General features: G+C 40.9%; 1 protein-coding gene across 1 annotated transcript in view; it reads right to left on the reverse strand.

Annotated features, from left to right (window-relative positions):
• FLT1 (fms-related tyrosine kinase 1) overlaps positions 1-24,099 on the reverse strand; it is a 91,339-nt gene that overhangs the window by 57,990 nt on the left and 9,250 nt on the right. The window contains exons 4-9 of the mRNA XM_010005653.1: positions 20,235-20,397; positions 20,011-20,147; positions 18,325-18,499; positions 16,283-16,400; positions 14,133-14,302; positions 13,559-13,718 (exon numbers count right to left, since the gene is read on the reverse strand). Coding sequence (XP_010003955.1) covers positions 13,559-13,718; positions 14,133-14,302; positions 16,283-16,400; positions 18,325-18,499; positions 20,011-20,147; positions 20,235-20,397 — 923 coding nt within the window. The remainder of the gene's footprint in view (positions 1-13,558; positions 13,719-14,132; positions 14,303-16,282; positions 16,401-18,324; positions 18,500-20,010; positions 20,148-20,234; positions 20,398-24,099) is intronic.

Genomic DNA, 24,099 nt, shown 5'->3' on the forward strand with positions numbered 1-24,099 from the left:
ATATTATCTCCAAACTGCTGATTACAATGTTAATGCAATTACAGTAGAAAATCAAATACGCTTAATAGCTTTTGTCCATGCTCTTAATAAAAAATGAGTCATAATCAAGCTGAGAATACATTCTCTAACAGCCCACAGCAGGAGATGTGAGTCCTGTCATACATGCCACTTCCGCTGGATCAGCAAACATTTACAAATCAGTTGCATGGCAGCTGCCAAGCAAAGTCCCAGACAAGACTCAGACTCATCCCTTTGGATGCAGAACCAGACGCTTTCTCTCCTCAGCTGCCAAATGCTCTCACTTTAACCTCAAATATATTAACACAGCTTAGGGCCAGAAAACCACCTCCAGTCTCCTGAGCTGGTTACTCAGGCTAGTTACTCAGTTATCCTTCCTCTTGCTGCTGCCAGTGGTGCCACATTAAGCCACTGCTTAAGCCAGCAGCATCAGGTAGAGACGAGGAAGTGGCAAATGGGAGTAATTAGGTTCTGCCTTCTAACCTGACTCAGCTTGTAGCAGCAGACATTTTGCAATAGAAAGAGAAAAGGCTCAGCTGAACTTAGATGTAGTCATCAAACCAAATGTTTGTGTTAAGTACAGATGCTTGGAAAGAAAGAAGGCAAAATGAAAATATGAAAATCTACTCTGGCTGGGACCAAAATACACAATCATATTCCCATTAATTCAAGTAATGTTTCATTGCATGTGTCCCCAGATAACATCAGCTACATATTTTTGTGTTTTACAAAGAAATAACATTACTTCAAACTAGCTGCTTGGTAAAACACCAAAGGTATTTTTGGCAAGAACTGCCTGTGTTTGCAGGGAAATCCCCCTAAATTTTGAGTATCTGCATCTTACTCCAGATATCTCTGCAGCACATGTATTCCTGAAATGTTTTATTGTGGGATGAGCCTCATTTGCTTTGCATCTTCAGGAAAGCTTTCAGCTGGGTTACTGTCAGGTTAATGAAAAAGCACACAGTGTGCACAGAGACTGATAAACAAGCTAATATGTGCCAGCACGTTTCTAAGCACGTCTTACACCTGCTTCCCTGCAGATCCCCTCACCTCCCTACTCTGTGGGTGTGACTACGTGCATGTAGACAGCCTATATAATAACTGCTAAGGGGGCGTGTGTACAAATACATGCTTATAAACACTTTGCAATCTCAGAGCAAGGCAGTCAGACTCCGTTGCTTCAGTTGAGCACCAGGGGAAGCTGAGCAGCCAGCTTTCTCACCCCCTGAGCAGCTTTTTCCATCTGCCTCCGTGCCTGCTCACATGCGCTTTGCACACGTACGCCGCCCGCGCACCAGCACACTGCGCCCTTTGTGCCCATAGCCCGAGAAACAGGCTACTCCTTTGCAAAAAACAGAAGCTGTTAGATCTCCTGTGGGTTTCAAGAGAAGCCCAGTGCTGGAGGAAGGAGGGGTGAGGGCAGCTCTGCTGGCACTGGGGGCTGGAGGAAGCCGGCAGCACGCGCTGCCTGACTCCATCACAGACATGCCTGCCACCCTTATGCACTTCTTTAGAAGGGCTGGGAGAGGTTTATGCAGCCAGAAGTGAGTTCAGCTTTATAAAAGGTCTGTGATGTGTGATGCTGGCACCAGTGGGGGCCCAAGAGAAGTGACCTGGGGGAGGGGAACCAGCCCACTTCTCAAGAATACATCAAGCCCTTGAGGAAGCAGAGTGTGCCATGTTTGAAGATGCAAAGATAATCACAGTGCTGGGAACCGTCTTGTGTAGCAGAGGAAGCCAAACAACAAGAGGAAAGCAGCATATGCTCCTGATTTCGCACAGGAAGCCAGCAGCACCTCCTGCCAAAGTGAGATAAGAAAACTCCCATGGCCTATTCTGGACAAGGCCATGGTTATCAACCTTAGCTTCACACTGTCCTCACTCTGCTCCGCAGCCCGCTCCCTTTCCTAATGAGTTTCAGAGCCCTCACCTCTATTAGCATCCAGCATGCCAAGCACAATAGTGTGGTATATTTATAACTATCAACGGGGAAAAGTTTCCAGGGTAAGAGTGTACTTCATGTCATCTTGATATATTTCACTGAAATCAAACTACAAACCAGCTCCAAGCTGAGGTCTTGCCTATGAATCTACCGGCCTCAGAAGGAAAGTGGGGGTTTCTGCCACACCAGTGGCAGAGGAGCATAGTAGCAGAGGTAAACTATTTGTCTGATTATTCACAGGACAGATTTGACCCTCTGTGTGACAGAAGGCCCTAAATGAAAGCCCCAGACCCAGCTTTTGTCCAGACACAACTTCTTCCCCATCCTGAAGACAGTTCTGGAATTTGCAATAGTACAGTGACAAATACCAGTGGAAGAGCCTTGATCACCATATCAATTGGAAAATTACTCACCATCTCCTGTCTTCTCATCTTTCCAGCCTCTCCCTTCCAAGCCCTTCAGTGTGATGCCAGAGGCCATTACAACCTTCCCCTCCTCTAACATCCTATTTAGTTCTCTAAGCATTCCTCTTGGCAAAGCCACTGGCAGCCTCAATCACACTCTTACTTACTGAGGTAGTGTTTGGCAATTGCACCAGCACTAGGAGCAAGAGGAAGCCATCCTGCCATTGATGGTGACCACTTTTGAGACTGACTCATGGCAAGTAAAATATTTTTATCAGCATCTCTCTCTTTTTTTTTTTTTTTTTTTTAGGGCAGCAATCAATTCCTAGCAACTTCGGGACAACGTTATTACAAAATCAAGTTGGGCTGGCTCATGTCTCTCAAGAGGCAGTGGTGACAACACTACCTTTAAGACAAGAACTCTGGAAATTCCTGGAATTGCACTGTTTTCCACTTGGAGGATACATAACAAATCTGAATGGCTCAGGTCTTGCCTGTTCCGTGTCTCTGCGTCCAGCGCCCTGCGACTGGTAGCGCAGGGCTGGTGTAGCCACGTGTCCTGGGGAGTATTGAGTCAATTTGAGACAGGAAACAAAGAGGGAAAATAGTAGCAGGGAGCATGTACAGGTTGTGAAACATGCTTTATGGGGGCGGAGGGGGAGAATGTGTGCTGGCCCCCTGCCAGCCTGCTCCACTGGCTTCGTCTGTAACACTGTAATTTTCTTGACCATTAAGGAACTATGGCTCAAGCCTTCCCTTACTAGGTCAGAAATAGTCAGAGGCTGAAATGCTGGCCCCACCACATATGGCAGCAAAGCTGCAGCCAGCTGGGAGTTCATCCTAAGCACCTCCCCCAGTTATGTGGGGTTACCGGGGCTGGGAGTTAATCTTCTACGAATAGTAGGAGCTGGAAATACTTTACATCATATATTGTAGTTTGTTTATTTAGAAGCTTAGCAAGGAATGATAAACAAGAAGCCCTGGTGAGAGTGGTGCATGTTCCTCTTCTTCATAGCTCATTTTTCAGCCCTTCACCTCTCTGTTCTCACTGTCACTGGTCCCTGCTGCTGCCCACTGCAGTGTCAATGCTTGACCATGAAGAATAGATGGGCTATCACCAGACTTACAGCTCCCAGAGAGCAGCAATTCTCTATCACCACTCTTCAACCTCCATCTCCAGAATGGGAGCATCTTGTGGCCAAGAACACTGTTATTCACGGATGAGATGCAGGGTGGCTGCAGGATTTCTCAGTAGCCTCCAGGGATTAGGCTGGGTTGGGGCCCTGGTGCACTCCTCAGTTTCCCAAGTGGGGTTTGGGTTGTTTTCTGTTTTGTAGGATGCTTTGTGTCCCCATTGAGGGGGATAATTAGAGAAAAAGCACAGTCTCTAGGTGACATCCCCATTGTCCTGGATGCCTCATTCTCCCAGTGAGCATCTCTGAAAACTGTAGAGTATATGGCATTTGTGATCTTGCTGCATGTCACCATGGCTCTATGGCAAAAAAAAGTGTTGGACTGCTGCACACTGCCTGTCCTGCTATTATCTATGTGCAATCAGATAAAAAGATAATGTTTCCCTGTCCAGCATGACCTGGACAATCTGGAGAGCTGGGCAGAGAAGAACTTAGTGAGGTTCAACAAGGGCAAGTGTAGGGTCCTGCACATGAGAATGAAGAATGACATGCACCAATACAGGTTAGGAGTGGACCTGCTGGAAAGCAGTTCTCAAGAGAAGGATATGGGAGTCCTGGTAGATAGTAAATTATCCATGAACCAGCAATGTGCCAATGGATCCTGGGATGCATAAGGAAGAGTGTGGCCAGTAGGTTGAGAGAGGTCATCCTCCTCTCTACTCTGCCCTGGTGAGGCCACATCACTGCATTCAGTTCTGGGGTCTTCAGTTCAAGAGAGACAAGGAACTACTAGACAGAGTCCAGTGGAGGGCAACAAAGATGACTGGGGTATTGGAGCATCTCCCTGATGAGGAAAGGCTGAGAGAGCTGGGACTGTTTAGCCTGGAGAAGAGAAGGCTGACCTTATCAATGCCCGTAAGTATCTAAAGGGTGGGTGCAAGGAGGATGGAGCCAGACTCTTTTCAGTAGTTCCCAGTGACACGATGAGCAATGGTCACAAGATGGAACATAGGAAGTTCCATTTAAATATGAAGAAGAACTTATTTAAAGTGAGGGTGACAGAGCACTTGAACAGGCTGCCCAGGGAGGTTGTGGAGTCCCCTTCTCTGGAGATATTCAAGACTCACCTGGATGCAGTCCTGAGTAATGTGCTCTAGGTGATCCTGCTTTAAGCAGGACTAGATGATCTCTAGAGGTCCCTTCCAATTCTGACAATTCTGTGATTCCAAGATTGCCTTTCACAGTCACCCTGTCCAAACATTATGGCTTGCCCTGAGCTATTCCAGTATGACACCAGAGAAAGCTGATTGATCTGAACTAACTCAAAAGAAGCAGTAAAATCAGCAGCGGTCTTACCTATGCCACCTTTCAACCCTTCCCCAACCCATGCTCACATTTCCACAGCAAAGAAAACTAAATCACTTCTGCATCTTCACACCTGAGCACCCTGTAACACCAGCTATTCACAACAAAAAACGCAAATGACTGAGGGTGAGGGTCATCAAAACCCATGTTTTGCTTCCAATGTCCTTGCCAGTACTTGAGACCACTGGTCTTTAGGGAACATAACAACATTTAAAAGTAATTCTTCAGGTGTTTGAACATCCTGAGGTGACCTGAAATTTTCTCACCTTGAGTTTCTTATCAGATAATTGTATTTTGCTTCTTGACCCTCAATTTCCTGCTTCACGTTGCTTAGCATTCCTTATGGACACAGAATACCATCCTATTTCAGCCAGTCCTTCCTTCCTTCCTTCTTGTCTGCCTCCTTTCCCTCCTTTGCTAGACTGTAATCTCTCTCATCTCCTGTGCGGTCACTGTGACTCAGTCTGCACTTTCTCTCTCTGAGAGCACCAACCATGTCTTCCACAGAACAACTGAATGTTGGCTGGAGCAACTGACTTAACACTCACAGCATGAGGTTTCCACAGGCACATAAAACTTCTTCCTGGGAAAAAGCATTTTGTTTTAACAGTTTGTATTGCTAAAAGGAAGAGGTGTTTCCTGATTTGGTTGAGCAGTCAGAAAACTAATGAGAAAGACCATGGAACCTCTACCTGCAATGTCTACTCCTACTCTCTCTTTTTTCTAGTTCCAAATAAATTCCCTATATATATAAGTCCAAGATATTGTTCAGAATCTTCCAGCATGAGTTATTTTCCAAGCACAAAGTCACTCCTAACAGCTCACTCAATTGCTAGACATAACTTCACATCTATAGTCTTTCAACATCCAGGTATTCCAAACCTTCCTTCTCATAATGCCAAAATTCCCTTTCCTTCACTGTCCTGACTGGAACCTCTTGGCTCAAGAAAGGAGGTATTCTTTACTAATCTATTTACACAGTGCTTAATATTCCCTGTCTTGCTGAAAAGCTGGAAGCACAATTAACAATCACCCTTTTCATTTTCCAATGATCAGAGGAGAAGATGAAAAAGTTATTGCTACACTGAGGAGGTGTTTTTCAGGATGGTTTGTTTTCAGCTTCACTGCAAGTATGGGTCTAAGAGCAACTCTGGGCTGACTGGAGCAAGCGGCTGGAAGTGCAGGCAGAAAACAAGGAAGGGGTGAGAAAGAATGGAGGGAAACATTTTTAAGAAGAGAGGGGAGTTGATTAGAGGGAAAACAGGAAGGGAAAATACTGACAGATGTGAATATAAGACCAAGGATCCATCTACCCCATATCCTGTCTCAACAATGACCATAAGCAGATGGTTGGGGATGAGTAAGAGCAGAATTAACTTAAGATACTTCCTCCTAATACTCCCCCAGCCACCAATTATTATCAGCTCAAGAGCTTCCCACACTGGAAGCTGTTTCTACAATTCACTGGGTTTCTCTTCCAAGACTCTGCAAACTTCAAATGCCAAAAATCCTCTGGCAAGGAGTTTCACAGATCTGCTACCCACTGCATGAAGAGCCATCTCCTTTTTCTGTTCTGAATTGTGCTTCTCCTGGCTTCCTTGAATAACCTCTACTTCTTGGACTGGAAAAGACATACACAACTGATCTTCAGACATCTATGTCCTTCACAAGTCCATAGATCTCTATCATGTAGCCCCAAAATCACTTCTTTTTCAGTCTGCAGAGCTCTGACTTCCCTCCTCACTCACACATTCCTCTCATTCCCTGAAATCCCTTTGATCCTTTTTGTTGTCTCTTCTGGTGTGTCTCCCAGTTTTGTGTGTCATTTGAGATGAAAGGATCAGAAATGCTTATAGTATAAAAGATGTCAGTAATTTATGGATTCATGTGGAGTTAACATGGCATTGTCTGTTTTGTTCTTTATTTCTCTCCTGGTAATTCCTAACATTTGATCTGTTTTTTTGAGCTGCTCCTGATTGCAATAATTTTCATAAACCCATGTATCACAATGCTCAGATCTCTCTTTGTGGCAGTGATGATCAGCCAACAGCCTTTTTACATGTACAGATTTTTTTACATATACAGGTATTTTACACTTACATTTTACATGTGAGTGTGGGGTTGCTTTTTTCTGTGTACATCGTGCAAATTTATCTTCAGTGAATTTCATCTGCCACTTTGTCACTCAGATAACCCAATTCATACATTTCTGCACTTCTTTGCCATCAGCCCTCATCCTTACAAATCTGAATAACTTAGTATCATCAGCAAACTCTGTCACCTCCTCACCACCTTTTCCAGGTTATTTCTGAACATGTTGACAAGGACAGACCCCAGCACCAAGTCCTGAAAAGCCTCACTGGTCACCTCCCTACAGTGCAAGAACTGGCTGTTCCCTCTTAACCTCTGTTTTCTATTTTTTAATTGAGTAGTTTTTTCTGATCGTGACCTTACCTCATGTGCCGTGTCTGTTCAAAGCCTTTCTGCAAAGGCTTTTTGAAAGGCACACACGTAAAAGGAAAGAGGATGCTAATTAAGGTTTGTATATTTTTGTAAAAGGTGTACTTGATCCAGTAATAGTACTCCATTCATAATCACTCCTAAGCACACACAGGGTTTGACCTGGTGCCTTCCTTTGGCCAAGAGCCCCTGCTAGCACAGGAGCAGGTTTCTGGCTACGGCTGGGATGTCTCACTGGCTTGGCCACCACCGGCGTGTGGGGCCTCGCACGTGACGTGCAGTCCCCACGTATAGAATGTCACACACTTTGGTTTCTGTGGGCTGGGCCACAGTGTGTAAGAGATCAAGCAATAACATCCCACCATCTGCATGACCCTAACGTGTTCTTTGTAAAGATGGGGTGTCACTAGTAAAGCCAATGGACCACACCGTGAAGGCCAAAAGAGGAAAAAAAAAGAAACTGGGAAAGAATGAGGGACAGCAAGAGAAAAAAAAGGTAGGTGAGTGAGGATAAAAGAGTGATACTAAGCAGAACACCTCTGACCATCTGGATCTTACTGTAGTGCTTATGTTTTCGGTTTGATCAATGTCCAGTTGAAAAAATTACTTGGGCAACATAATGCATTTTGCTTTAAAATATTTCCTATTAAACTTGAAAAACTTGGATTTAAAGTGATGTGAAAATCAACAACATCAAAATTTGAAAGCTTAAGCCTCTGGTTCAGCTAAGATCCATAATCAAACCATTTACAGCTTGCAGAAGAAACTCATCAGTGTGTTACCGTGAAGCACTGAAGCAAACTGTACTCAGTATATAATGGGTATTTGCCAAGGTTATTTATCTGTATGTATATGCCAGGTCTGATTCACATGTCATTTTGTAAGTAAAATACTTAAAAATATAAAAAATTTCCAAAATACCGACTGAGGACAAGGATCCAGTCCTATCAGATGTCTTCAGAGGACAGAAGGTGTTCACAAGCAAGCATTGACTTTTGGCTTACAGTGGAAGTGCAGGATGAGATGCTTCAGCACATTGTTTGTTCAGGCTGAAGCAGATCAGATGTTATTTCACTTTTCTCTTTCTTTTGGCTTCAAATTCTTTGCAAGTCCATGCTGCCTCAATGTATACTCATGTCTGTTTCTCTGCATTTTTTGAAAGATATGCAAAATATACAGGGTCTGATTTTTATTGATGCTAATCTGTTTCCCCACTGTAGCAAAATAAAGGAATAGCTAGAGTACTTTTTTGATGTATGCATTTTAAGTACCTTTACATTACTAGATCACTGTAAGATTTTCTCGTAGTATAGATCAGAAGGTGCAAAGGCCACCAGCCAGATCCTCAGCCACTGTGAATTTAAAGCTGAGAATTTGGCCACATGTCAAATTAAACAAAGGCATTTTTGAACTACCTGTTTATTTATGGCATCTGACCTACTTTTACCAGCTCTAAGGACTCAGACTTCCCCTTCCCGAGAATAGAAGGTGGCATGGGGAACAAAAACAGTCACTGTGGACAAACTAATGGGCATCCATGTTTGCAGACATCCACAATTAAATTTGGGTGGTTCAGTACATTTCTAATTAAGTACAATTAACATTTGTTCTTTACTTGTTCATTTTACATACCTCACTGATGTTCCAAATCTGTTTTCCCCAACATCCTAATGATTCTGCCTTTCAATCCCTGATTAAGACACTGACATAAACAATGCAGAAATGCAATTAGACTGCTGTGCACACACGGCCTCCTCTTTCACCAAAGCTGCTGGGAGTCTGGCCGTGCACTTTCATTATGGTAGTTTCAGACTTCTGTATCACTGCAGATGTTTCAAGTTTTTGCCTTGCTGAGATCCATGACATGCTCCTCTTCCTTTCTGTGCAGTTCTGGGGAGATATTTCTGTAGAAAATAATTCACATCACCCTTTCTTCACACTCTAGACAAGCCTGAAAGGGACGTGATATTTCCTTCTCCTCACTCTGTGCTAAACCAGTAGTGATTCCACTGAGAAGCATGGACTCACTTCAAAGCATTACAAACATCATGGTTTCCTGAGATTAGCTCTTTGGCAGCACTACCAGCTTAGGCATTGTTGCACAGGCCCTGGTCCCTGCTTCCCATTTCTGTCTGCAGCTTCAGGCATGCAGTCCCTTCATTCCCAGTTCCACCATTCAGGTGCTTTTATCACCAGGAAGAGTTCGAATCCTGACACTTCAGTCAGCAGGGCAGAGAATCAGGTACCAGTTTTTTCCAGTGATTTTGATTTTGTAGGTATCTCCACAATACTATCAAGTTTCTCTCTCCCTCATGCACACTCAGAGAGAAAACAAAACAAAAGGCAAAAAAACCCCAGCGCAATGTGATGGCACGGTTGTAAATTAATAATCTGATATTCAGTTTGAGGCTAAACAAAACTGATAGCTCAAGGAGAAAGGGAGGCAGTGAGGTAATGGGAGAGTTGGAACATCCAGGGTAAAATTTCAGTGTTCATCTGTTTACAGTTGTTGAAGGGCTGATCAGTTGAACCTTGAGCAGAGCACAACGAAGATCGCTCTTGAACTGCCCACATGGGAATGTCCAGGGAGAGAAACTGCACCCAAATGACACTGCACAACTTCTGAGGAAACTGGTGCTTCCACTGAGCAGTAGCAACATTCCCCATGCCTTTCTTGGCCATGTCTGCCAGACCAGTTTAAGATAAACACAAATCCGTGATGAGATTCAGGTCAAGAACCATTAACATCAAGCACATTCCCTGAGTGCAGACGTCAATCTGCAGCTTCAGAGCTGAGGAGTTTTAGGTGGAGCCCAGTCTGGCTGGCTCTGGAGACCCTCGGCAAGGCCTGCCACTGGCTGCCTCTCTGCTGACAACCCAACCTGGGCAAAAGCAGAGCCAGAAGGGACATGTTCAGGGTGGTAGGAAAGAGGTGAAGGAGGATGAATGGATGTGGTAGGACAGGTGTCCCACAGGTTGTCCTCTGCTGCATCCACTGCACAGTCGGGTGCTGCCCAGCCTGGGAATGTGTGTCTGCTACAGAGCAGCAGAGTAAGCTGCAGTCAGCACTGGAAAAGAAGTTTCTCAGCCATTTAAGAAAGACTGATCTTTTGGTTTTTTAATTGCATTTTATTTTAACTCTCGTTGCATCTTCAGCTGTCTTTTGCCTGCCATCTCTGAACTTACTAGCTCTGCATAAGCTTTAAAAAACCTCAAACATTACTTTTTGTCTCAGACAGTTTTTCTTGACTCTGGTATGTTTCCCTTCTGGGGTGAACATCAGGAGAGAATCTTTCTGCCTATCCATCCAGCTAGCTAACAGAAGGTTATTTAATGGCAATAGAATTAGTAAAGTCATTTTAGTAGAAAATAAAAAACAAGTCATTTTAATGTTGATCTCTCCACATTCCAAAAAGTCAAATTTGTTGAGCAATTTTACAGGTTTTTTTTTTGTTAGGTTTTTGTTTGTTTTTTGTTTTGTTGGTGGTTTGGGTTGTTGGTTTTTTTAAAATTTGCTACCAGAAAACCAGGAAAGTGTTTAATTTGACTGGCCCCCTTTTATTGGCCTGAATGATGTAGAGAGGAGAGTTATACAAATTGATTGTATCAATCACAAAGCATTAAATTATATCTGTATTATATTTAAAAGCAATGTGATCCACTGAGGTACTTTCAGATTTTTGAAACAGAAATACTGTTTGGAACAGAAATTGAAATAAGCAGCCAGATAACCTAACCGTTTCTATTAAGGAGCCTACAGGCCACAGTCCTTCAAAAAGAAAACCATCTGATTTATGCCCTACACGTTATTCCCCAGACTGCAGTGATAATATTCCAGTGATGTAACGTTAAGCACGTGTAGGAATCTTGAAGCAAACAGATCTGTGCAGTGCAAGGTTATTTCAGCACTGGAATCCTTTTTACTCAGAGGGTGCCCTTTGTCCCATGGCATGGGACTCAGAAACTTGATGAGAATCCCTATTGCCATGCAATGAGCAACAGTAACCTGTGGGGGTTTGACAGCTTAAGGCACAAGGTACATCTGTGGACAGAAACAGGCCGTACTTGAGCAAAAACAGAGTAATATTTCAGCCTTGGAAACCTAACACTGGGCAAGTAAATCCAAATAAATGCTGTAATGGCAGGGTAAGATAGTTTTTTTTTAATCTGCTGTACAAGGTATACACAGCTTAAGTCTGTTGTTTAGGCAAACCTCCCCTCAAACAAAGAGCAAAGTATAGTGAAATACATGAGATTAAATGGTTCTGCAGCTCTTCAGGGAGAACACCTGAACTGGCACAGACATCAACCTGAGCAAGGCATACCAGCTGCCAAGGTAAGTCCACTCTGCTCCCTTCCTGGAGCAGGAGTCAAAATGTAATTATTCTGGTATTTCTGCTTTTCTGCCACAGTTGATAGTGACCTTATTATTCAGAGGGAGTAATTCTACTCATCTTAGGCAAAGCATTAAAAATGGCATTCTCCAGACTGCTTCTACAATGAGCATTTCAAGGAGAAGGAAGGGGAGGGGGTTAAAGAAATGTCACAGAACAATTATGAAGGCAATTTGGAAGCAAGTCTGGAAACAACATTGTAACAGAGCCAACAGCTGATCCAAATTGCTACATTTCTCCTTTAATCACCTGCTCAAACACACTTCTAATTAGCATTTAATTGAGTCTTCAGTTTAGCACATTATTAAACACCTGCTTGTGAATATGAATTTCTATTTCTGATGACACACTCTCCTGTGCTGTAGTGAAGATCTGTGTCTGTTAACAGGGGGAAGTATTTGATAATGCACGAGCACTAGCTACCCAACTACCAAAGAAGAACCAGCTGCTTTATCAGTGCCACACTGGGATTTCAATCCAAAGCATGCATAGATATATAAACACTTGAAAGAAACCAAAAGACCAAACATTTGCATACATGCTTTTCACAGGGTTTCTCTACTTAAAAGATGTTCTGATTTCTTTCCTCTTACACCTCGCACCTATAAGCAAAAGTAAAATTCTCAAAATTTTGTGACTTGTCCTTCAAAGATAATGTAACAGAGAGAGGAAATGCAGCCCTCACCTGCCCTCGAAACAGAGAATTTCAGGTTCTACCTATTCCAGCAACAGGAGAGATTGCTAGTGCCACCTCTTGGTGAGAAGGGCACAGAAAGCCATCAATTAGCATAATCCCAAAGCAAGGTGAATTGGAAAAGCTGTATGTGCTTCTAGGAAGTGCTGACCACTCTCTCATTGATCACAAAGCACTTACAAGCACCCTTAATTTGAAATAAGATGTTTGTCCTATTTAATTGAATGAGATGTTTTGTACACCTGCAGTTAAGCATGTGCTTAAATGTTTGGCTGTGCTGGCACTAAAACCCAATTCCATGAAAGCATGAAATAAATTAAAAGCTGCAGAAAATGATTTATTTGAACTTAAACCAAGAAAATGTTGGTTCCTAAACTTTTGTTAGGTTTTTACATATTGTCATTTTGATGTGATCTAAATACCTTGAATGTTTGAACCCTCCAAGGGCAGCTAATGCCATTGTGGAGGTTGAGTGTTAATCACCAAGATTGTGTCAGATGTCATGATTCAGGAAGAGATGCAGATAAATGAGTCAACACACAAACTTGTACTCATAAAAACAACGAGTTCCAAAGAAAGCCTAAATAGAAAAGAGGTTTAGTTAAGCACCACATCAGCATCAAGTAAGCTTGTATGGTGCCATTTGTACTTTACCCTGTTGCAATATCCTCTGGAGAATGCTGGACACATTTGATTTGATGAACTGAAACTATGAGTTAACATAGTATAAGAAAGATTTGACCTTTGTAAAAAAAAAAAAAGTTACAAAGGGAAACCACTGTGCATGGAAGGAAGCATGGAGGAAAGCATGGAAACCTCCACCATGTGAGCTCTGCAAAACATTGTCTGCAAGGCTTTCCTCATGAAAACAAAAAAAAGACATTATCATCTCTTGACATTTCATGCAGGAATAGTAGTGAACTGTAAATAAACCTAAGTAGCAATACAAAATAACACTGCCCTCCATTTTCAAATACTAATGAAGAAATAGTTCTGTCTACATGTTTACTGAAAAGACATTGATTAAAAGTATACAAATTCTACTAAGCAATGGTCATGGCAAGCTTTATTCTTGTAAAAAAGTAAATATTTAAACGTCATAGTAAGGGAAGATGTGCTAAATAGAAATAAGGAAGCTGTCCTACCTTGCTTTCGAATGGTTTTGGCTACAGGGGTACCACATCCATATAATTTTAGGCTGAGGAACACCATACACCGTGCATGTCAGCACTTGTTTGCTGCTCAGTAAATACAGATTTGGATCAGGAAATGATGACACGGCATTTTCGTATATCTGGGGTTTCACTGTAAAGGGTAAAAATTGGAAAGCAATTAAAACCAGATAATTTCCAGTGTGCTACATGGTCATAAAAATACTACATTCCTGCAGGGTGAATAAGAAAAAAATTCCCCAGAACAATGCAAAACAGCAGGACTAAGTCCAGTCAGATGAGTGGTTAGTAACACATTTAAGTCATCAGGAACAAGTATGTGAGTGTGGAAGACAGAAATCCTTCTAATGAAAACCCGTGTCTGTCTTCTGATTCCAAGATAGGTCTGTCACCCGGCACACATGCCTTGGATTTAGGTCCATGGAAGTCTGTAAGAAAGCCCACAATGACCCAAACTGTGCAAGATTAATAAAAATCTAGCTCAATGAAAATTCAGCATTAGCATGTTCAAGAGAAGTGTGGGAACATGCTGCAAACTTAAACTTACCATTTACTGTAAGAGTGACTGTAAGATTCTTAGACAAATTCCACTGTCGTATGCTCAAAATTATAGTGTAGTTTCCAGCATCTTCTTCAGCAACATCTTTGATAATTAATGAATAGTCTTTAACCATGTACCGGGCACACTTTTCAGCAGCAGGTAGCCCATCTTTTAACCTGTTTAAAAGAATTCCAGAAATCAAAATTTTGAAACATAATATTGCTTAAACTACCTATGTTATTTCTTTTCACAACATTTCTCGATCTTTGGGAAGTGCTTAAATTTACAGTCTAAGATTTTGTCTACCAAACGCTTACCCTTCCCTTCCCAGTAAGAGTTCTGAGATTCATAAAGCACTTTGGAGAATACCATTCTATATTTTAAAATTGGTAAGGATCTCAGAGGGCTCTATAGCATCTGAGAGTTGCTGAAACATGCAAGCTTGCCGGTTTTCCATGCTTGTGCCGCCATTTAGTCTAGAAGACAACCATTTTGACTAGGAGTCATTCACACAAATAAAGGTTGCATCACCCAGCACTGACCATTTCTTTATGACCTCAGAATACATCCTGGGACAAAGTATTACAGTAGTCTAAGCACAGCTGTGATTTTAGGAAGAGGAAGAGTATGCAGATTAGATAAGCACTTAAGAATCAGATATCCTGCTATCAAGTGAATGTTTTTAAAGATAACAGAAAATCAACATAGAAAGTACTAACTGATCCTCACACACAGATTCCTAAAGAAGCACAACATTTTTTATTCAAAGACTAAAATACAGATTAAGGCTTATGTGGTAAGTCGCTGTAAGAAGGTTGGCATGGTATTAGGAGAAGAATGCAGCAGAGTTTCACTATGATAATGGGCCAGATTAAAATGATTCATGGGTTTTTAATAAGTATTTACAGAAAACTCTTAGGTATTAGAGAAACACTACAAATTGCATGTGAATACTATGGATTCAGGCATTACATTGTGTCTGTATTTTACAGAACTCCAGAATAGTTGAGGATGAAAGAGCCTCTGGTGTTCACCTAGTCCAATGCCCTGGTCAAAGCAAAGTCAACAGGTTGCCCAACACCATTTTCAGTCTAGTGTTGAAAATCTCCAGGGATGGAGACTCCACAGCCTTTCTGAACTACTTGTTCTATTCTAGTGTTGACCAACCTCACTGGGAAAAAGAAATAAAAAATCTTGCTTAAATGGATTTTTTTTGTATTTCAGAACTTTTTAGAGCTTTATGTGTAGTTAACAAGCCCAACAATTAAAGACACAGAAATTACTGTATGAATGGCTAGCATCAGCTTCACTTTAATCCCTTAATGTTCCATGTGTAGCTATAAATGTAAGGGTTTTGTAAAACAAAATGTTTGGAGCAAAAGTAATTTCTGGCTGTGAGTAGCATGAACCCTCACTGTTCATGTATGTTTGGTTTGTTTTCTTAATCAGTCTTGTCATAGACCCTTTGTTAAAGCGCAATGAATTGAGCCAAAGCTACTGGTATTTAAAATTATTTAAACAAAAAAAACACACCCTTGAGATCATTAATAGATAACATTGTTTTATATAAAAGTGGTTTGGGTTAATACAAAAAACTGCTAAAAAGATTTCTTAGCATGGTGCACACAAGCCAAAGCGAACACTCCAGTCACTAAAGTAGATCTACAACCTGCAAGTCACCATACAACAAAAACAACTTCAATTGCTTTTCTAATAGTGCACATCTGTATGACTCAGCTCAATCATACTGAAAAAAAATAAATTAAAACCTTCTTTTTTTTTCTCCTACTGTCAGAAAAGCAAGTTCAGGTCTCATATCTAGATCTGAGTCAAGTTGAATGCAACACTTCACTCAAGGTTGGTAGAGATATTTAGCTGTAGAGTGTCCCTCGATTTTACAGGAGACACATCTATAGTATTTGAGGATCTGAGCTTTAATCTTTCCAGACATCCTTTTTTGCCCTTGCAAAATGGAGATAACACTCTCACAAATTGTTAAAACCCAGGACAATCCTGAAACTTCTAGTAAAACTCCACAACTCCAGTCTCTAATTTGTTGTAATTTCAAGGGGGTTTATTTGAATATTTTATCAAGATACTATTTTTCATCTAAGAAGAGGCCCAGTATGCATATGTGGAAGTAACAGTTGTCCTACCATATAACCTCTGGAGAGGGAAATGCCTTCACTTTCATTGACAAACGATAAGATTTTCTCCCAGCTACAGCCTCCAGCGCAGTTTTTCTTCGACGTTTCAAATTAATGAACATTTTATCTTAAACAAAAGAAAAAGAGGGCACTTATGTTACTGATTTTCAGACTGCAAAAAGAAAAAAGTTGTTCTACTAAAGAGAACGGGAATTAAAATAAAAATGATATTTAATAATGTTGGTGTTCCCACATGGCAACAGCAAGAATACAGTCTGAACTCGGAGAGATCTATAAAATATAGAGAATACCACCATGAATATACAAGAAACTGAGATAGTTCCAAGCCCAGGAATGGGCCTGGAGAAGATACACGATAGCCAAATTCATATTTTGCTTCAGTCAGAAAAAAAGGCACTATTTTCAACACAAGAAAGCAGTTTGTGATACTTGGGAAGTTGAACTGGATGAGTAGGTGACCCTTCCACATCTAAAGGCCCAGAATTAACACATGTTCCAAAAGAAAATATTCTGCCAGAAAGGCTTTAAGGGGCATTCAGAGAAACAGCAAAGGGAAAGGCAGAAAATTTCTGTATCATCTATATACAGCTGCTTCATCAAAGAAAACCTTATTACTTGATTGAAACAATCTCAACATGCTGGAACGTGTTCTTTTCTAATTGTACTGCCCCTTATTTCTAACTCTTTGGCAAGTTGATGGGTTTTACCAGAGGCATTAAACCACAATATTTGTATAATACATTTGAGAATATATTCTTTTTTGTTTTCCCCAAACTGCACTTGAGCAAAATCAGTCAATACATGAACAATTGTTTGAATCTCCTGTTGATAGTACCTATAGTGCCATACTTGGGTTATGGACTGCATAAGAATGTAGGATATCTATTAAACAAGTGCAGTTGCCATGTACATTGAAAATAACGTGCACCAGACAAATCAGTAGTTAAATTACACACATTAAGTTACAAAGATACAACCCTGATTCTGCAAAGTCTTATTCACACAGGCTCTTTCTAATATGAGTATCCCATAGACGGGGCTCCTTCTGTGAATAAGAGTTTACAGAGTAGATTAAACTGTTCCAGCTTCCCTGACTTTATTTTTCATCTAAAACTTTCTGTCAGCTTCAGCTTTTCTGCTTAAGAATATTGTAAGTGGATATCAAGACCCATCCTGTGCTCCCAGTGACTTAGCCCAGGGCTTAAGTAGATAAAATGTACTGAAATATTCTCTTAAGAATATCAACATGGGGTTTTGAGGGCACACTTCCAGATGAGAGAGAAAAGGTAGATCACCAAAAACATGAAACAAATCAATATTCAGGCCATCTGTCATAGAGGACACCCACCAACCACTTGGTCCTTAATACCAAAGATGCTTCAAAGATCCTGGGTAGTCCTAATTGTAATAGGATGCCACGAGGAAGGTAGCTTCTCATAGTCCCAATGCACAAGTCCTAATTCACATACATTTGAAAGAATACTAGAAATTTCCAGATTTCACAGAAGGCCCAGGTAGACCACAGGAAACTCGTTTAAGGCTGCCAATGTAAATGAGTTGCAATATCTTATCCTTGTTTGTTTTTTGGTGTTTTTTTTTAATGGGCTAGTAGCTAACTGTTCCATGTAGAGTTAGTGTAGCTGTTTCTTCTTCATTTGTCATAGGGAACAATTAATAAGTACCGTAGAAGAGGAACTGGGATTCTGCTATTTAAATTCAGCTTGTGTTCTCTATCTATCTATCTATCTATCTATCTATCTATCTATCTATCTATCTATCTATCTGATTGCTTCTGCCAGAACTGACTGAGGACAGTATTTAGCAGATGAGAGTGATCAAAATGAACATGAACTTGTCTACTGCCAACAATAGAAAATGGTCATGGAAGAAAAGGCACATATCCCCTGCTTTCCCTTCTTCTTCTGCCCATGATGAACGTGCTATAAATTCACTTCCACTTTGTGCTCAGATGTAAGGCTGAAGGTGGTACATGGACATAGAGTATTCTGCAAATCTTCAGCATTTCTTACCATAAACAATGACTGTTGTGTTAACAGCTCTGATTGATGGCCCACTCTTCACGTGACAGGTATACCGGCCTTGATCAATATCACGTACTTTGTCAACAACAAGGATACTGTAAAAAATATTGGGTTCTGTATTCCTCCGGTTAATGCGCTGCATTACAGAACCTCTCTTCCTTGCCTATAAAAGCAAAAATGAAACAAGCTTAATCAAACAAATGTTCATGACTATCAAGATTTTTATTTTACTGTATCATGGCTTAATAAAAAACTTCAGATCCCTCTGTACGTGCAAAAGATGCCTAACATTTCCAGAGGGTCAACAATAAAAACTGTAATTAAGTGACATCATGTGGCAATTCATTCCTATCTTCACTGAAGTTGTAACAGCATCCAAACTAGTTACTTCCCAACAAAGACTGCTCCTTCTTACACTCTGCCACACCAACACAACCAGCTCCCCATTGCTCCTTGCCCAGCATTGCTCATAAAAATCCCCAGAGCCACTGACACATCATTTGGTGCCTGGATTCAGTGTCCATAGGCAGCAGACATATGGAGGAAGAGGGCATTAACATAAGAAGGGAAGAATTCTGGAAACGCTATACATGGAAAAAGGACAAGATTTGGCAAGGGAATAACAGGGTGGAACTGAAGATAATGTGAGTCTGAGGAGTTATTTCCTGTAACTCCTCCTCAGCCTTTGGCCTCAAAGTTTATTTAACCCAGGACATTGTTGGTGTCTTATAAACACTCAGCACCCTTCAGTTACCATCCAGAAAAAAAAACAACCAAAGCAGATTTTCACAACTGTGGTGCCCATTTACACCTTGGTAAAGTAGCAATGAGCAACATAATATATTTGGAGCATTTCTTGTTGCTAAGTTGTTTATTTCTGATGTGAAAAAATGGCAGGGAAATGCTACAGTATGCAAGAAAGTATTGTATTAGTCTTCCCTATATAATGTAATCATAATTTCAGTTTGTGATTAGGCACAATGAATGACATAATAAATGATCTTGACTTGAATTATTAACATAAATCAAACTGACATGAAAGGAATGGGAGCTGTAAACCTTAAAGTAATGTCAAATTCTTATCAGCTTTACATGGACTCCCTGGCAGTTGTTCTGTAAGTGACAAATATTTATGAGGATGCTCCCAGTATGGGGGAGGAGAAGCACATTCAAGATCATTCCTGTAGTTGTCAAAACAAGAGGATTGTTCATGTGACACTTAACAAATGAGATTTTGGTGAGCTAAATCAAAATACCTTTCCAAACGTGCTTGAGTCAGGTGTCTGTCTGTCAGACTTCAAAATGAATGTGTTGAGGAAGACAGTCTAACTGAAAACTTTTTTATTTTTTATCACAAGAGAGAGCTCCTGCCCGGGACTGGGTCATAAATTCCTACAATTTCTTCAGGCCAAAAAGAAGTTTTCAGGCATGAAACAATTCTAGACTTCACTTGCAATTATGCAGTATTACCAGAGTACATTGAGTAAACACGTTTACTCATTCAATTAAGCACCAGAAAGAAAAAAAGAAACCTTTAAACACATGTCAGCAAGGGTCAAAACAATGGAATGCGAACCATGGCAAGCATTTCAAGGCAAAATTCCTTCCAGGATGCTAGATGCAGCGTGAGCTATGGGAAACCCCTGGATTCTTAATTTCAAACACAGCACTCACCTCTCCAGGATACGTCCACGTCATCTGCACTCTGGTGTTCCAGGCTGCAGTGACAGTGCAGTTAATTGCCAGGCTGTCTCCTTTCAGCAACTTGACAAGACGTGGAGTGCTTAACTGAATATCAAAAATGGTGTTGGCTGCAGGTGATGAAGAGAAAGCAAAGTGAACCACAACACCAGTGCAGAGTGCTCTCTGAAAGACAGGGAGTGAAGAACGCTACTTACTTTCTCGGTGTGTTAGGTACTTTGTGCTGTACTTGTGCCCACCGACAGCTGTCTCACAGCTCAGGAGCCCTATGAATTCATAGGTTGCCTTTGGTATTCTGAAGCCCTTCATGCTGTCCCAGATTATTGTCTTGCCATCAGGAATTAGGGCTGCTCCTGGAATCTGGAAGTGTCAAACAGGCATCATAAAAACAACTCATCTTCATGCCACTCTCTAATCAAAGCAGCCTAATAAAAAGGAATGGAAAAAAACCACCCTAAAAAATGCCAGTCAAAGTAGAAAGGATGACATTTAATTATGCTGATTTTTCAAGTCACATTTTCATCACAAAGTAGAGGAAAAATCTGGGTGAAGAAGGTGAATGTTTTATTTGTTTCCAAGATTTAATTATTTAGAACAGGATGTAATTTATGACACAATGGATTGACACTATCATTAGCCTCAGCGCTTGGACAGCTATTCTGTTGGCTCTTGGCTGGCAGCTAAAGTGCTCATCTTGGCAAAACCTTTGCAATTAAGTATCCTGGTTTCACCACTGAGACACAAATAGACATTTTTCAATAGAGGTGACAAATGGACTTAATTTGCTGTCATTTCACGGCTTTAACAAATTCCTGCCAGGATTCAGTTTGATGCTTCTCACGTTTATGTTGTCTGAAGGACTGGACTGTTTAAAAATAAATAAATAAATAAAAATGTTAAGGACAGTAAGGCTGTTCCAAAGCTCACAGATGGCAAAGTACACATCTCTAGGTCATTACGTACAACATAAAGCGTGAATTTTAAAGCCACAAATCTTTCTTGGGCATTTTTAGTAAGAACTACCAATGAGGTAGCCTTACGGAATGAGGACACTCATATTGACTTGAGATTTTGCAAGGACACCTTGAAACACTAAATACATCACATTTCCACGGGAAAAGTATCAGCACATTTTAAAAATTTAGCATTTGCAAGTCCCTCAGAAGCTAAGGTCCCAAACAAATAACTAGTGAAAAGCCATCAAGTCATAACTTTAAACCTGAGACCTGAAATCTAATACAGACTAAAATAATGCCACGTGGGACCAAGTGTTCACTTTGTCAGGAGTACAAATAACACTTTACATAGGATCCTTTGAGTTTTAAGCCACATTTTAATAAGGTAACAAGAAAACAGGGCAAAGCATGACATAGGCATTGAAGCTCAGACAAGACCTCTTGTTCTCACATCATGTTTTGTTGTTATGCCTTATCAATGGAATAAATGCCACCACTTGGATAGCACAGAGATCCAAGCCTGGATGCAACTCTACATTTACAAAGCCTGCTTTGTACCAGGTACAAGCATAGTAAAAATGTACATTACAGTCTTGAGTCATTGTTTTTTCCTTCATGTTTCCCCTTCCCTCAATTTGAGACGAATGGTGTGGCATTTTTAAAAATTCCCACTGTCCATGTGTGACTCTCAATATCCTTGGGGTTTTTTTCCTCTTCTTTTTTATGCTGAAGATGTCAAGGAAGGTGACTCTCCCCCTCTACTCCACTCTTGTGAGACCCCACGTGGAGCACTTTGTCCACTTCTGGAGCCCTTAACACAGGAAGGACACAGAGCTCTTGGAGCAAGTCCAGAAAAGATCTTTAAGGTCCCTTCCAACCCAAACCATTCTATGATTCTATGATTCCATGATTGTTGACTTTGACAGAGAATCCAGAAGGAGAGTAAAGAGAGGGATCGAACTATTGTGCCAAAAGGTGATGCCTTCTCTTTTAGCAAGATAAGAGTGAATGGAGAGGCAAGAGAAGTGCATACCTTAATGGCAATAAGGTTTATCTTATCTTGGAGATCTTGAATGAGGCTGCCAGAATCATATTGATAGAGATTATAGTTTCAGAGGCTCAAAATACCTGTCTATTCGGCATTAGTTAAAAAATATCAATTGATTTCACAGGTTATCGTATGATGGGGAAGAGAAAGGGCCACCAGCTGTTGCAGATACAGGTTATGATGAGACCCCAACCTTGGATCTGAAATAGGAATTAAAAGCTCCATCCCATTTCCTGTTTCCTGTTTCATTAGCCTCTCAATTTTAAGATTCCTTCCATGTTGTATGTGATTGCCATGCTTCAGAATACAGTTTTTACAGATGTTCAGCCCATAAGATAGAGCAACACAGTATCCCAAAAGGATTGACTAAGGTAAAGAAGCAGTTTTTGCAAGAAAATAATTTGTTATGTTGCAGATGGACAATAAACCTTCCCCACATTAGTCCACTAAGACAAGGAAGTAACACTTGCACAGGAACAAAATGCTGGAGGCAGTGCTCATGCAACTGTCCCAACGAGTCCTTTCAGAAGAGACAACCAAAAAATATTCCATATTTTGACTTCTTGACAATATAGAATGCAGAATCTAACTCCTGTGAACAATGGGATTTTCTTTCCAGCTCCAGAGGACTGCACTATGGGGACACTGACTTCTTCCTTGATTGCTGAAGGGAAAGCACAGCACAGCTTTTGCCAGCTCTCCAGAAGTAGTTTGCTTGCAGCTGTGAAATGCATTTAACATCTCTCTTAATTGCCATGTGAGCAAAAACTTGCTGGAATCTTCATACATGGGTATCACAAATGATAAATAAAGTGAGATATGATGTAATGCACTGTAGCTTACATACTTCAGGAAATTCTGGGATTAATTAGGGAACACATTTATTTTTCTTGGAATGCAAAACATGTAAGCAGCCAATCCTTTCCTTCGAGATGTGGCTCCGCCTCCTCTTTCTCTTTTTCAGAGTATTACATCTGGTTTTCATGGTGTAAAAATGCATCTTACGCCACAACCCCAAGCTAAAGACAAGCTGATACAGAAAAAGATAGTAGATCAGAAAAAACTTCTTCACTGTGAGAGTGACAGAGCACTGGAACAGGCTGCCCAGAGAGGTTGTTGAGTGTCCTTCACTGGAGACATTCAAAACCCGCCTGGACACGTTCCTGTGTGATGTGCTCTGGGTGATCCCTCTCTGGCAGGGGGGTTGGACTAGATGATCTTTCAAAGTCCCTTCCAACCCCTAAGATACTGTGATTCTGTGATATGTCTTAATTGCCTCCAAATAGGGAGAAAAAAATATTTAGATGTAGTTCAATAAGATAAAAACCTGATGGGATTTTTTTCGGTTAGGAATTTAATATCCTGAGATTTCAGATGTGACAGTGCAGTTCCCAAATTCCCATTTTACCACATCCACCCTGTAGTAAGCCAAGCTTATCTACTTTGGATTCTATAGCCACAAAATCTTGTGTGCCATCCACCCTTGGTGCACTTCTTGCAGGAGTGTATGTGTACAAATATACAGTAACAGCCCAGGTCAGATTACTTTCTTTTCTCTGCATTTTGCTGTCTTTCATGTGATTTAACAGGTGGAAACCAGTAAAATCTGTATCTACATTAGCAAAGCAGCACTGACACAGGATCAGACCTGTGGCTGGTGTAAAACTCTATAGTCAAAGAGGAACCAAAGACTTGTTTTGATCTAGAAACACATCTTACACTGATATTGTTTGGCAATTGCATTATATTCTATTAAAAGACAAATTTATTTTCCTTGTAACAATTATGAACAGCTATGCCACTATGCACAGAGCTTCCTTTATTTAGAAGCAAAACATCAATGGCACCTCCACCTAATTTTTAAGGCAAACAAAGGAACTTACACAAAGAAATACTATTCTCTGTCTTGATACCATGTGCTTCACTACAAACTTATAGATCAGTTAGCTTTCCGTGTAACTCTCAAGGAACCTAGGAAAGATGTAAGTTTCCCCAAAACATGAAAGAAGTCTAGAGTTTCTAAAACTGGCCCTGCTGTCTTTATCTCTGCACAGGTTT

This window comes from Chaetura pelagica, unplaced genomic scaffold (genome assembly GCF_000747805.2).
Source record: "Chaetura pelagica isolate M959 unplaced genomic scaffold, ChaPel_1.0 scaffold269, whole genome shotgun sequence".
Lineage (NCBI taxonomy): Eukaryota > Metazoa > Chordata > Aves > Apodiformes > Apodidae > Chaetura > Chaetura pelagica.